Below are 15,235 nucleotides of genomic sequence, written 5' to 3' on the forward strand. Positions count from 1 at the left end.
CAGTCATGTAATCTTGGGATTTTCTGATCTGGATCCTGAAATTCAATCCAATCTGGGAACTTCCAATTGTTGACAATGCACAGTATGGCATGAAAGCAATTAAATAAATAAGTACCGAATAAAGACACATCAGATAGAAGGATCTTTGTTCAATTGATCAGAAGCTGCTACAAAATGTAGAGATAATAGTCAACAGGAGGTGGCAGTGAGATGCCAGTGTTTGCATGTTAGGAATATGTCAAAGATTATCTCTGCCTGCAAACAATTGATCACTGAGAAGGATGCTTGACTACAGGAATGGGAAAGGAGGAGAATGTTGTTTTCAGACATAAACAGTGCGTGAGATTCCACGATCTCATTGCGGCCAGCGCAGATCCAGGCGCAATGGGTGAACCACGCGAGCGCCCCAAATTGGACTCCACGCTTGGCCGATCACGGATCAGCCGACTTGCTCCTCCCAGCACGATTTGGATCTCGTCTAATGGCTCACTTAAATGCCCAGAATCTGGATTCACCCAAGAGCTTGCCAGGATGCCATTTAGTACTGGTTCACATAAACGTGTGGCACTCCCCCTGGCACCCGGGCACAATAGGCACTGCCAGACTAGCACCATGGCAGGGTGCTCGAGTGCCAGGTTGGCATTGCCAGAGGTCGGCCAGGAAGGGCCTTGCCCATGGGTGGGGAGGTGAGGAGGGTTCCCAGGAGCCTTGGGAAGGTTGGGGGGTTGGGGAGAGGGGGATCCATAAAGCAGGGGGCGATGGGTGGAGAAGATGGGTGGAGAAGACCAGCGGTGGGATTCTCCGTTCCTGTGACTGTGTTCACGTCGGCGCAGGAATTGTGGACTTCCACGACAGCAAAACAGGTGCCACACCAGGACCAATACAGCGATTGTTAGGGGGCTAGCACCGGAGCCACGTGGAACACAATCGATTCCAATGAGAAACGATGCGGGATTCGCCGGGCTCGCGATTAACACTCAGGAGACTGACAAACAGAGCAGCGGACCCTGGACGTGATTGGCGGGCCCGAGTAAAGGCAAGTCGCCAGGGTGTAGATCGGCTGCGGGCGAGGGAGTGAGACCCTGCTGAGTTGCGGTTCCCCGTGCCACATGTGTCAATACCCCCTACACCACCCCCACTCTTGCCACCCTCACCACCCCACCAACCCCCCCCCCCCCCCCCCCCCCAGTCTAATCGTGCATCTTGTCTTGTGTCTTACAGGTGCTGCTGGTGATGGGGTGGGTCCATCTGGTGTCCCCCTTCCCCAGCAGTGCCATAGCCCGACAGCCCACCCTTGTGCTGAGCAGCGATGACAATACCGACACGGAGTTGACTCATATGCCTGAGACCCAGGAAACCCCAGAGTTCGAGTCCGAGGATGACGTAGATTTCCAGTCACAGCCGTCTCCAACACCATCCAGAGACACTCAATTCGAATGGGCACTTTAGTGAAGAGGCTCCTGGGATACTATCTGGTGCTCACCACACAGGTACTCCGGTACATCGGGTGGAGGTACGAACTCCCAAGGGGTCGGATGGTCGGACTGACCCCGAGGAATAGCTGCCATTCAGATGGGTTTGGGCTTCTTGAATGGACAGTATTATCTATTGTGGAGATGCAGTTGCAGAGCCAGAAACTACACGAGGGGTGCCTCCACCCCCACCTCCTCCACCCCAGGGATCCAATTGGACTATGTGATGGAATGGCCAGCTCACTTGGACTGATCACCAGGTGAACGGTAGGATGTGCCACTGTGGGCGCAGGAGTCAGAGGTTAATACGATGCAGAGCACCAGAGCTCATTGCAGAGCGGATTGTCACCATCCTCCATCCCATGGACCAGACCTGCTCTTACTGGCAACCCATGGCCCACACCCCTGTCGTGCAGCAGGTATATATCACGCAGGGAGTTGCGGGGTGGGGAGGGTGTGTGGGGGTGGTATTCTTGTGCTGTACTTTTCTTTGTTCTTTGTTCTATATCAACTGCACATTCATCAAGGTTTGTGTACAGTGGCCTGTCATCTGCAGGTGCTCGTACGGTGACATGCATCCGGTCAATCACCCCCTGGACCCGTGACATCTCGGTGATGGTGGCAAACACCGCTGCTCGGGCTTCCTAGTGGGCTTGGTCCACAATGAAATGGACGTATTGTGCCGACTGCGCACATAGGGCCTCCGTGACTGCGAGGATACACCTGTGCACTGAGCTCTGTGAAATCCCGGACAGGTCCCCAATCGGCGCCTGGAAGGACCCTGTGGCGGAAAAGTTCTGTGCGACCGTCACCTTGACTGCCACTGGGAGCGGGTGTCCTCCCCCACTCCCCCGCGGTGCCAGGTGTACCATGATCTGACAGACATGTCGCACTGTCCGCATGCTCAGCCAGGCTCTTCAATGGCATGCCCGGTCTGGCGGGTCCTCGAATGACAGGCGCTGTCGGTACTCACGAGGTTTCATGCGGCACCTCCTTTGCACCACCGTCTCCTCCTCCTCTTCGGCCTGTTGGGTGGCCGGCTCTCCATCCTGAGCAGCTGCCTACTGTACCGCTGCTGCATGCTCCGCTGCTACAGCTTCCTCCCATTGACCAGCTCCAGCTTGTTATGCCACAGGGCATCCCCCAGAGCTGCGGCGACTCGGAGGAACCTAGTTGCATTCCAATATCCATCTTCTGCAGGGGTGAAAGGCCGACATATTAGTATGGTTCATACCCCTGTGCCTAACCAAGTCCAAAAGGCTACATAGAGCCCCCGGTTAGCACTGCGGACTCTGGCTCACATGCCCCCCTCCCCTCCTCTCTGCACCCTAGGCATTGTTGGTAGCCGGAATCGCGGGGGCCTCTGGCCCTGGCGCCCTTCCCTGCTGCCAGAGATACTGTCAGCTGGCGCGGCCCTTGCCAGCGGTGCGCAGCTGATGCAATGCCGGCGTGTGGTCAGTGGGTTGCGCAGATAGATGGCTGCCTTGCAGGCCACGACAATGGCGGTTTATGCCTGGACACCACCCAGTCCCATGAGGTGTCACCCCGGCCACATGGCCCGTTCCCCCGTCAACCCCAACCCTGGCACCCCCCTACCCCAGCCAGCCTGGCCAGTGTCAGCCCACGGTCACACCTCTCCATGTCCTACCTCCTCTTTCTCCCTCATCAGCCACAGCACCAGTTTCGCAATTTTTAAAAGCACAAGTCAACCTCGCCGTCAGGAATTCGCTCCAGTGGAGGCGGAGTATTGTGGAGGCTCTGGAGAATATTGGGTGGGGCCCGCTAATGATATGCAAGGGTGTTTACCATATGTTCGTTCTGCAATGCATTGACGCCGCTGTCAAGGCGAAGGAGAATTGCAATTTGGCGTTAAACCGGCGCCCGCCATAATTTCAGCGTCGGAATCGATTCTCTGCCCAACCGCATTTCCCAATTCCGGCGCTGACTGAAGGGGAATCCCGCCCCGGGACTGCCAATCAAAATGGCATCCTGATCTGCAGTCATTCCTGCTGGCGAGATGCACTCGCCTGCAGGAACTCTCTCCAAGTGCGACCACGGCAGGGAGAAACCCCCCCGAGACCAAAAGAAACGGCAAAGTACCATTGAATAGCGGGGTGATTCTTGGCACTGCAGTCGCTGAGAATCACACTGCCAAACGCACCGAAAAAGTCCGCTGTATTGCGCCCAGTTATGTGGAAATAGCAATGTGTGAAGATTCTTTGAACCATATAGTATTGAATCATATATCTACAGATTGTGGGAAGAGAACATTGTAGTTGCTGCACTCTTCCAATAAAATGCTATCAAAGATATTGTAAGCTTTTCTTAGTCATGTTTGATCTCGGACATTTGAATTCAGCTTCCAGGTTAGCTATACCCTGTCTTTAAGAAGTGCTATTTAGAGTGAATCAATAGAATTTTTTTTCTACCAGGCATACCAGGCAGCGTCTTTCATAATTAAGAATCACAACTAGGTCATGTATTCTGGTAGCCTCATTTCTAATAGAGTTTAATGACAACAATTTGACTTTTAGCACAGGTTAAGAAAAATAAAAGAAAACAATTCTGTAAGAAGACTTGCGATGAACAATGTCACGGAAAACCCTTTAGATGTGCAAGGGAGTAACAATTCAATTTAAAGATTTGAGTTTTTCAACATATTGACCCAGATTTTGTGGTCAGATGCTAACAAAAGGCACCAACCATTCATTACACATCATTTGTCCACAGATTTTCAATCAATGTTGCTGCACTAGAACCTGCGGTGATTGGAAATCCAAATCTATGTGCTATCCTTTACAGGCAACTGGGACCTGATTAACAAGGGCAAACAACTATGTATCTCCTTAACCAATCAGATTGAAAAATTCTTAATGAAATTTGCCATTACCAGGAAATGAGAATCTGAATCCGATGCCAAATCATGTACCACAGGGAGAGAAAGTAAGAGGCAACTGAAGTCTGAAATCACGAGACTTCACACCTGTGAAAGTTAATTTTTAGTGCCAGATAGGTTACTTGGCAGTAATTAAAACTAATCACACTGTTTAAAATGTACTAATAATGGAACAGACAAACTTTACCTTTTCTGCCATGGTTGGTGGGTATTGTATATGATTATCTCGAGACCTGGCAAACCTCTAACATTCTCTCCTCCTCCTGCCTCTGCACATAACTTCCCCTCTCTGCTGCCTGTGCATCGTAACTTCCCCTCTCTGCTGCCTGTGCATCATAACTTCCCCTCTCTGCTGCCTGTGCATCATAACTTCCCCTCTCTGCTGCCTGTGCATCATAACTTCCCCTCTCTGCTGCCTGTGCCCCTCTCTGCTGCCTGTGCATCATAACTTCCCCTCTCTGCTGCCTGTGCATCATCTTTAATTCATACAGCAGCCCAAGACGAACTACAACTATTGCTCTTTTTGTTTTTTTTATTTATTTTAAAAAAATTTAGAGTACCCAATTCATTTTTTCCAATTAAGGGCAATTTAGTGTGGCCAATCCACCTACCATGCACATGGGTTGTGGGGGCGAAACCCACGCAAACACAGGGAGAATGTGCAAACTCCACACGGACAGTGACCCAGAAGCGGATTGAACCTGGGACCTTGGCATCGTGAGGCTGCAGGGCTAACCCACTGCGCCCACCATGCTGCCTTTAACTATTGCCCTCATAACTGAAAGCTGGCATTCTCCTGACATGCCCTCCAACTCCTCTGACCTCCTTGTCAGAGACCAGCACCACTCCTTTGTGAACCCAGAAACTTCTATCAACTCCTCCGATAACACTCAAAACAATTTCACTCACTCTGCTGCAACAAAATTAAGTCAAAAGCACCTTACTTGAAAGTTGAACGTATATATCTTCAATAAGCACTGGTGAGGGTGGTGGGTATTGTACCAGGGGTCCCCTGTGCAGCTGAATGCATGAGCTGGGAGCTGGGAGAGATTAAGAGAGGACCACGTCATCCATGCTGACACCAAGATCCTCGTGTACAAGTTGTCCTCCCAACTCTTCCATACTGCTCAAATACTTGGGCTATGTACAAATGCCACCTCAAGGCCCTGGAGATGTACCATCAGTGCTGTCTGAGTCAGATTCTCCGCCATCAGCTGGGAGGACAGACATACTAACATCAGTGTCCTTCAAGGAGCCAAGAGCACCATCATCGAGGCCATGATCATCCAAAACCAACTCCGTTGGACCAGCCATGTACTTAGGATGTCAGAGTCCCGACTGCCACAGAAACTCTTTGCCCAGCTCAAGAAATGCTTTCAAACAAGAGGAAGACAAAGAAAGCGCTCCAAAGGCACCCCCCTCAAGAAATACAACATCAAAACCTGGGAGACCCTTGCTCAGAAGAGACCTACTGGAGGAACCCGCTGATTGAAGGGATACAATTTTTGGGGGAATCAGGCTCATCAGCCATGCCAGAACCCACAGAACCATGACAGTAACATGGAATTTCTTAGGTGTACAATCATACTCGTTAGCAAGTGATCGCCGAAGAAAAGAAGACTACAGAGCTGAATTTCTGACTCATATGTTTACTTTGCATTGAAATATTTCTCAGTGCTTATATCTTGTTTGAACAAGCTACTTTACAACGTTTCTATTGTAAGTTTGCAGTCACTTCACAGATATATCGTTATAATGTGGATATTGATTTAATAATAATAATCTTTTATTGTCACAAGTATGAAGTTACTGTGAAAAGCCCCTAGTCGCCACATTCCGGCGCCTGTTCGGGTAAGCTGGTACGGGAATTGAACCCACGCTGCTGGCCTTGTTCTGCATTACAAACCAGGTGTCTAAACTGAGCTAAACCAGCCCTTTTAGCCCTTTAATTTATAAAGAAGCAACAGTTCATAATACTGCTGACTTCAAGTTAGTCCTCTACCACAAGTACAATACTCACATTTTGAATTACTCACAATACTCACAGAATGAATTTCCATAGTCTCATAAAGGCCCTTGAATGATGATTGACACTTTAGTTAAAGGTAAAACACTGACTAACCATGATGGCTCAGTTGGTAAACGTACCATCGTGTTAGATACTGAACTTTAGCAATCTATTAGCTCTTGGGACTAATTATAGTCTGTGTAAATTATCTGATCTTAATGGAGCTGCATGAAGAGTTCTAATATTTCTCTAGGTATTCACTGGGAAGAGAGTGGCGAAATCAGGTCCAGCTAACATTGTCTGGTTTGACTTCACACAGGCTGTGGCATCGGTGATGATGTGTGCAAAATAGCAGCTATTGGACTGAAAAATAAGAAATGCTGTGCTTTTTATTTACACCTTTCAGTCCATATAACAGATTTCACGCCAATAGTGACACTCAAAAGTTATGCCTCGGAGCAATGGCAGAGGCTTGGTTGATTTTACATCTTCTGAAAGCCTCTTCTGTAAAATTCACACAACAGTGAAAACATAAGCCTAGATGTTTTGATTTCTGCAGCAGAAGTGACTGAAGTAACTGAATCAAAAAAAAATTGTTTGCTTACCTTCATTCTCCCATTTCTGATTGCTGGGCCATCTTCTGCCAAACGGAGCACATATAGATCCATTTTATACTCCCGGCCTCCACGAATACTAAATCCAAATCCTTTGTTACCTTTCTCCAAATCAACCGTAAAGTAATCAAAATCCTATATGTAAGCATAAAAGATGAATAAACTTTATACAAACCCCACTGTTCCCAGGTTTAACTAATCCAACACAAGTTAACAGCATTCAGTCGAAATTAAAAATCAAAACTCAAAAATCAGAAGATTTAATTTCTGACACTTTTCAAAAAGCATCGGTGCGGGGATAACCGGTGCGGGGATAGCCGATGCGGGGATAACCGGTGCGGGGATAACCGGTGAGGGGATAATCGGTGAGGGGATAATCGGTGCAGGGACAATGTTTAGGAAAACAACAGAATAACTCAGTGTGAATGTTGTTAGAATCCTACTGGTGTAAAGGTCCTTCCTGATGGTTCCCTCATTTCCCCTTTCTTTATTTTTGCTGTTATCATTTTGATCCATGGATGCTTAATGGACATATATCTTTAAGTCAGGCAGCAGAGAGAACGAAGAATTCAAAACGTTGCAACATAGTAAATGGTGCTGGTTTTTCGAACAGGAGAACTTGGATTTTTCGGCACCCGAGAGATGGGATGGGACTCGGTTCAAGATTGACTGGTGGCCAATGAATTGGCCAAAAGGCCGTATTCTGCTCGGTAACAGGTGATGATTGGAGCCTGCCTGAGTGGGACGATTTCTAGAGACCTAGGGAAAACAGGTTTTAATTCTGGACACTCAGAGGAAGGACCTGCTCTATTTCTTCTCTCTCTCTCTGTCTCTCCATAAAGGCTGTGAGTTGATGTATTTCTGAAACTGCAGAGACCTGAATGAATCTACAGTGAAACTAGAGAGGTTGCAAACAGAGGCCTGAATCTGAAATCTTACTTTGAAGGAAGGTCTGCTTAAAGACAACCATCTGAAACAAAGACTCTTTTTACCTTCACTTTATTTATTATTATTTTCACCTCTCTCCTCCTTTCTGTGTTTATTATTTTCACCCCTCTCCTGTCTGTCCTGTGTGTGTGTGTGTGTGCATAGAGGGTGGACGGCAAGTTAGTGAGGGATTAGGGATTAGATGATAGTTAACCAGTTTTATGTGCTGCATATTTCATTATAGTTCTTGTTATAAATAAATAGTAATTGTGTTTAGATTTACAAACCTGGTGAGACTGTAATTATTGGGCAACCAAGGGCCAAAGACTTTAGTTATTTTTCTAAGAATTATTGGTTCATTCAATTGTGTTGCAACTCCGGGTCAAGTGGGGCTGGAATTGACCGTGCACTAGCCCAGGGTGTTGTAACACTGTATCCACCACTAATCAGGTATTTAATCAATATATATGGTCAGTAAGTTGCTATTCCTTGCAAGGACATAATAATGCTGAATAAAAAATATATCTTGTTTCCTCAAAAACCGCCTGGATATAAAGAGTACACAATAAATCACCCATGTCATAACTCAGAGAGATTAACTGCATTAAAGCAGAACTGCCAACCACGTATGGTGCTCCGTGGACCTATTTACATCTTTCAGTACATATAGCAGATTCTACGGCGTGAGTGATAATTCATGAAGTGTATGGCAGGTATAATTACAGGTCACTTACACATCATAAATACATAAAAAAATATTCCAGCACATTTTTCCTACTTGACTTTTTGAAATGTGGGTGATGAACGGTCCTTGATTTTTAATATTTTCCACTGGTTAATCATGCGAGTAGTACAGGATAATGAGTGCAGTGGAATTCCGAAATCAAATGTGACAAACTAAATGTTTCATTAATGTTGAAAATTTGCTGGATCATCTTAGCTGCATTCACAAAAGCAACATTTTCCAATCAGATATTAAAGTCATAGATTCATTTTTTAAGTATTTATATATTAAACTTTCAGGCTAATTTTAAATAGATTGCAACTGTTTTCTCCTCAAACCAGTTGAACCAGAAATACAATCTAATGAATTGGGCACAATACTCAGCTGGGATCTAACTCGTGATTTTTAAATGTTTAGCTTAACGTTCGTGATGTTAAGATCTATTCTTTTCCGATAAAAGCCAAGAATTCAGTATACCTTTAAAACAACCTGATCAACTTGCCCTGACACCTTCAAAGCTTTGCGCATATGAATGCACAAATAACCTTGTTGCTGTACTACCTTTTAAAACTATACCACTTAGTTTATAATTTTCATTCCAAAATGAAAATTCACTAAATTGCATTTCACCTGCCATTTCCCCAATCTGCTAATGCCTTCCTGAAGTCTGCTTGTATCTTCCATACTATTTTACATTTTCAAATGTCCACATTTTAAATTATGCCTATCTTCAAATTCAGATCATTAACATATACTTTACATTCAACATTAACATTAACATATTTTGCAAGTTATGCTGTACTGTGGTGTCCAGATTCCTAATATGCTCTGCAATATTGTTAATGTGTTCAATGATGGAAATACATGGTCAACAAGTCAGGATATTTGATGTTTCATACCTGTGGTTGTCTATAATCCGACACTGCATATTGCCTATTGTCAGTAGGTTGTTGCCTGTAATCTATCAGAGGCGGCTGTCTGTAGTCCAGAGATGGTGGCTGTCTGTAATCTGATGCTGGAGGTTGTCTATACTCTGAATATGGTGGTTGCCTGATGTCTGGTTTGACATCCTGTCTTGCTTTCACTTCTGACCTGTAACTAGATAAAAATACTTTAAATAGTATCTCAAGAAACTTTGAAAAGAAAATTTGATTCAATTAGTTACATTAATAATTAAATCTGAAAATAAAAGCAAATAAAAATAATAGCAATGAATTGCAGAGCATAGGCCTGCAAGCAAGTCACCCATTTCATCCCTTGGCTTGGGAATAGTTCAGGGAATTCAGAGATCATGTCGGTTGATACCACAGCAATTTGAAAAATATCTTTTTCTATAAATGTAATTCTAATATTAAAAGGAATTCTATTCCATTCCATGTACACTTCTGTGGCTCATTTTATTTGTAAAAATTAAAAAGGCTTCAGGAGACTAGCCATGGCTCATACCAGAAGAATATCTAACTTTTAGAAAAAACAGCAGGGTCTTGTTAATGTTAACAATAAGGGGCTAATACCCCTTTCCTGAAACTGCACAATGCTTCTTTGCGTTCCTAAAGAAGAATTCTGGCCAACAAAGATGTTATGTCTCAAAGGACAAAGGCATCTATTAGTGACTCCTAATGTCCAATGTGGGATTAATGGCCTGCCCATTACCTGCTCCAAAACACAATGGGTTTCAACCACGGGCTTTGTTAGTCAACTCAAAGCCACACTGTCACATGACTGATACTTGAGCTGTCTGAATTGCTTTAATTAATAAGCGGTTGGATCTTAGTCAGTAACTGTTTGACCTCCGAACAGAATAGTAACTCCAGGCAAACAGCCTGTCGCTGTCTACCAACTCACCATCAAACAAATAGCAGCAAAATGAGCTCTGTCCAGGTATAATTGCCAGGCCCTCACCTACACTGTGAGCTGCTGGAATGTTGGAAATGGTGCCTTCAAGTCCAATTCAACTCTACGTGCTTTCTCCCTTTGTGGGAAGACATCTGGAAAGACGGATCACCCTGAGATAGACAACCAAGTTACCCTCTGAAGTAACACTCCATTACACTTTTGATTCTGGATTCTGGACTTGTATTGTTAAGGTGGTCTGACCCTCCACCCCTTTCTTTCCCTAATCCCTCTTTTATTGTATGAGTATAAAAGAGATGAAAGTTGTGAAATCTCTTTCCTGCGTTTTGATTGCGTGAAATACACCAACCCTTTCATTTTATCTTATCTCAAGATTGCTGTGTGAGTTATTCATAGAGGATTTGAACATTCCAATTTTAAGAGTTGGGGAAAATATGTCACTGCTTATAAAGGGAGGAAATCAAAAATTAACATCAATTTTCTCTTTGCAGAGAGGAGAAATCAGGGCTGTTTAAATTAATCCCCCCCCCTGCAAGTAATTTACAAAAGTATTATGTGCAGCGGGTTAAAAAAAAAGAGCTTTAACTTCACTGAACATTAAAAGTGCAAGTGTATAAGCTCCGTCCTTGTATGAATTCTCCTGCTCTGTTGCTCCAACCAAGATATTGTACCCTTTCTGGTAGATAGCAATCCTCATCATCAAACACTTTGATCAGCCAGTGCAGTCAGTACTCAAGCCACACAGTTGTTTTGAAGGCTGTTATTTCCAAAGCCTGGAGAATGCTTATTGTTTGTTGTTTACCCTGGCATCACAAATGCCTTTAATCTGATGCCTATCTGCTTGTTCAGGTGCGTGTGAACACGACTGGCACGGTTTGAAAAGGAACAGGCAAGTTCTCCCCGTGTCATGGCCAACATTTATTCCTCCACCAGTACCCACTAAAACTGGCCATATATTTAATTTGCTGGGACCTTAATGTGCACTGATCAAATTCTGTGTTTGTCTACTTAAGAACCGTTTAAAAAAATTTTTTTTAAATTGTTTTTTATTCTCCTCCTTTTTCACATTTTCTCCCACATTTACATCCATCAACAATAAACAATAATCAACAAGATATGTCAGTCCCCATAATAACAACGATCCCATCTACCTACCAACCCCCGAACCTCAACCCGCATGTTTACATAAACAAATGACAAAAAGGAATCAGGGATTACCCGTAGTCACCCTTAATCTTACACAGCTCCCCCCGTCCCCCGCCCCACCGCAGGTCTCCAGCTCCTCCCATCCACTGCCTCTTGTAAAACTCCTCCTCCCAACCTCGGTTCCTTCCCCCCAACTTTCCACCCCGGCTAGACCACTCGGACCCTGTTCTGCCAGGCTCCGCTGGCCGCAGCCCCTCCCCCCACCTCACTGCCGTTCACTGGCCGGCTTAAACCGGCCAGCGTGGAGGCCCCCGCCCGGGTCCCTTTCCCACTTGCCCGGCCCTAGGAGAGGATACCTGTCTAATACTCATCGATCGACAGTTCCACAGCAAAAAACCGCACCGACCTCCTCAGAAGACAAACATGGGACACAACCGACAGAATAACCTTCGTCGTCCAGTACTTTCCTGGAGCGGAGAAACAACGTCATCTTCTTCACAGCCTTCAACATGTCATCGATGAAGATGAACATCTTGCCAAAGTCATCCCCACACCCCCACTACTTGCCTTGAAACAACCGCGCAACCTCAAACAAACCATTGTTTGCAGCAAGCTACCCAGCCTTCAGAACAGTGACCACGACACCACACAACCCTGCCATGGCAATCTCTGCAAGACGTGCCAGATCATCGACATGGATACCACCATTACACGTGAGAACACCACCCACCAGGTACGCGGTGCATACTCGTGCGACTCGGCCAACGTTGTCTACCTCATACGCTGCAGGAAAGGATGTCCCGAAGCGTGGTACATTGGCGAGACCATGTAGACGCTGCGACAACGAATGAATGGACATCGCGTGACAATTACCAGGCAGGAATGTTCCCTTTCAGTCGGGGAACACTTCAGCAGTCAAGGGCATTCAGCCTCTGATCTCCGGGTAAGCGTTCTCCAAGGCGACCTTCAGGACGCGCGACAATGCAGAATCGCGAGCAGAAGCTTATAGCCAAGTTCCGCACACGAGTGCGGCCTCAACCGGGACCTGGGATTCATGTCGCATTACATTCATCCCCTACCATCTGGCCTGCGAAATCCTACCAACTGTCCTGGCTTGACACAATTCACACCTCTTTAACCTGGGGTTACCCCATCTCTGGATCTGTAAAGATTTAATCACCTGCTAATGCTCACATTCCAATCATTGTCTGGCATCTTTGAATTTGTCTATATACATGTTTCTGGAACATACCTCTTCATTCACCTGAGGAAGGACCAGCGCTCCGAAAGCTAGTGACATCGAAACAAGCCTGTTGGACTTTAACCTGGTGTTGTAAGACTTCTTACTGTGTCTAATACAGGGAAGAGGATGAATAAACTCCTCAGTTCTGCCAAGTCACTCTTCTCATCACTCTCGATTCACACTCACACACCCATCACACATTCACAGGGATATAATTCAGTGCCAGCTCAAGGGACATTACCACTCGACCTCCAACACATATCTTCATCACGCCCCCACAGGTTGTGTCCTCATCACCTCGTTGGCCCCACTCACCAACCACACATGCCAGACATCTTTATCATCTGCCCTAGTATGTGTCCTACTTACACGCTCTCCATCTGTTTTCATGTAGGACAGCTGGCGCACAATAAGAAGGAGAGATCTCAGATGGGTGGAGGGATGCCAGAGTTGAAGGTCCTTACGGACTTTAAGAGGACATAGTCACCCAGTTGGCCGGGGAGGATGATGACCGCTTGTACAGGTGGTGAGGCTGGTGGTGATAAACCCTAAGGATCCAGCACTAAGACATCCATCAGATAACAATGCTGTGAGTGATGTCTCCTGTTTCTCAAGCACTGCCTTGCACATATGGGAAGCAGTCAAGGGAGTCCACCAACAAGGTCCTCGACTCCAACTCCAAAAGCAGCACAGAGGAGGGGTTCAAGGAGCCCAAAATAGAAGAACTGTCACAGCACTCATTCAAATCCTCCACCAGTGCAGATACACACCTTGCGAGACTGAGTTCTAGAGTAGCCTCGGGGTCACAAGCTGGTAAACACCTCACACTTTCAGATCCACAGCTCGTGGAGGCAGGGACATCCCAGGATGCCGACACTCAAGGGATTTCTGAAGGCCAGGAATCCGCTGAGCCTCAGTCAGATGATGCACCTCTGAACTCGGCCATGACTCAGTTGTTGGAGCCCCAAAGGCAAACTTGGGAAATTCAGGGATGTATGTCTGTGACATTCCGTGAATTGGTGCCAACTCCAGAGGGTGGCAGGGCTTCTCAAGCTCACTCCAGCTCCACTTCTATTCCACAAAATAAGCTAGGGTTCCTTAGGCACCCATAGGCTGGAGGACCTGTTGGTATCTACCTAGGTGACTCTTGGAATGTCGTACTCATCCGAATTCCCTCTTCCTATGACTGCTTCAGCTCCAGCTCCACAGGCTAAATGGGATGGATTCAGAACAGATCTAACAGCTCAAAAGTGTGCATCTTTAGATAGGTTTAGATAGGGTGGATGTAGGGAAGTTGTTTCCATTAGCAGGGGAGACTAGGACCCGGGGGCACAGCCTTAGAATAAAAGGGAGTCACTTTAGAGCAGAGATGAGGAGAAACATCTTCAGCCAGAGAGTGGTGGGTCTGTGGAATTCATTGCCACAGAGGGCGGTGGAGGCCGGTGTCATGATATTCAAACACACACATCATGATAGACACACCAACAGACAAATCAGAACACACAACACCACAACCAATGACAGAAAGATATAAAAGCACAGACACGACCCCCGGTGGTCAGTATTAGCTGCAGAGGAGAACCAGGACACATCTATTGCCAAACACACTCAGGGAGACAGCACGTGCAGAGTATCCAGAACGAACTGTATTATAAGAGTTATAATAAAATAGAGTTGTACCACATACAGCTGTGTTGGCTCATCTGTGCACCAGAGCACCCAACACCACATGGTACAGGAGTGGATCGATACCTGCCGGCATACCTCAGTGTACACAGACAACCAGCAGTGCCCAGGCATGATGTACGAGCTCCCGGTTCCGCAGGCGCTCCAGTGCCACGGCGACCTGCACGAAAACTGGCGGCGATTCCGGCAAAATTTCGAATTGTTCCTGGTGGCAGCTGAACTCAAAGACCTGGATGATAGGGAAAAAATTGAATTTCTCCTCACCGTCGCCGGTGCAAGAGCAAGAGAAATATTCAGAAGGTTCAGGTTCTTCAGGAGGCAGCAAAGGTACGATTACCAGGCAGTCCTGGGCAAATTCTCCAAGTACTGTGAAGAATACGCAATCCAATGGGCACTTAAAGGTAAGAAAAGCTGCAGTACTCACCTCGTGGCTGGGATCCCGGAGCCCGAATTCCCAGAGGCCGAAATCCCGGGCCTGAGAAAAGGCTGGGTCGAGGTCGGCGGCCATCTTGCTAAAGGTATAACGCTAGCACAGTTGCGCGAGAAGTGCGCAGAACCGGAAGTTTCGTTTGCGCATGCGCGAGATGCTGCGCATGCGCAGTCAAGAAAACGGCCATCGGTAAAGGAACAGCGATCTGAGCATGCGCAGTCGCTTCCTACGTGCT

The 15,235-nt window shown here is 46.4% G+C and overlaps 1 protein-coding gene across 22 annotated transcripts in view; it reads right to left on the bottom strand.

Moving 5' to 3' along the window:
* Positions 1–15,235, bottom strand: part of magi2a (membrane associated guanylate kinase, WW and PDZ domain containing 2a) — a 1,087,579-nt gene that overhangs the window by 32,617 nt on the left and 1,039,727 nt on the right. For all 22 annotated transcript variants that reach the window (XM_072471360.1, XM_072471357.1, XM_072471362.1 and 19 more), the window contains 2 exons: positions 9,541–9,739; positions 6,982–7,125 (listed from right to left, as the gene is read on the bottom strand). In XM_072471360.1, the coding sequence (XP_072327461.1) occupies positions 6,982–7,125; positions 9,541–9,739 (343 nt within the window). The remainder of the gene's footprint in view (positions 1–6,981; positions 7,126–9,540; positions 9,740–15,235) is intronic.

This window comes from Scyliorhinus torazame, chromosome 13 (genome assembly GCF_047496885.1).
Source record: "Scyliorhinus torazame isolate Kashiwa2021f chromosome 13, sScyTor2.1, whole genome shotgun sequence".
Taxonomy (NCBI): domain Eukaryota; kingdom Metazoa; phylum Chordata; class Chondrichthyes; order Carcharhiniformes; family Scyliorhinidae; genus Scyliorhinus; species Scyliorhinus torazame.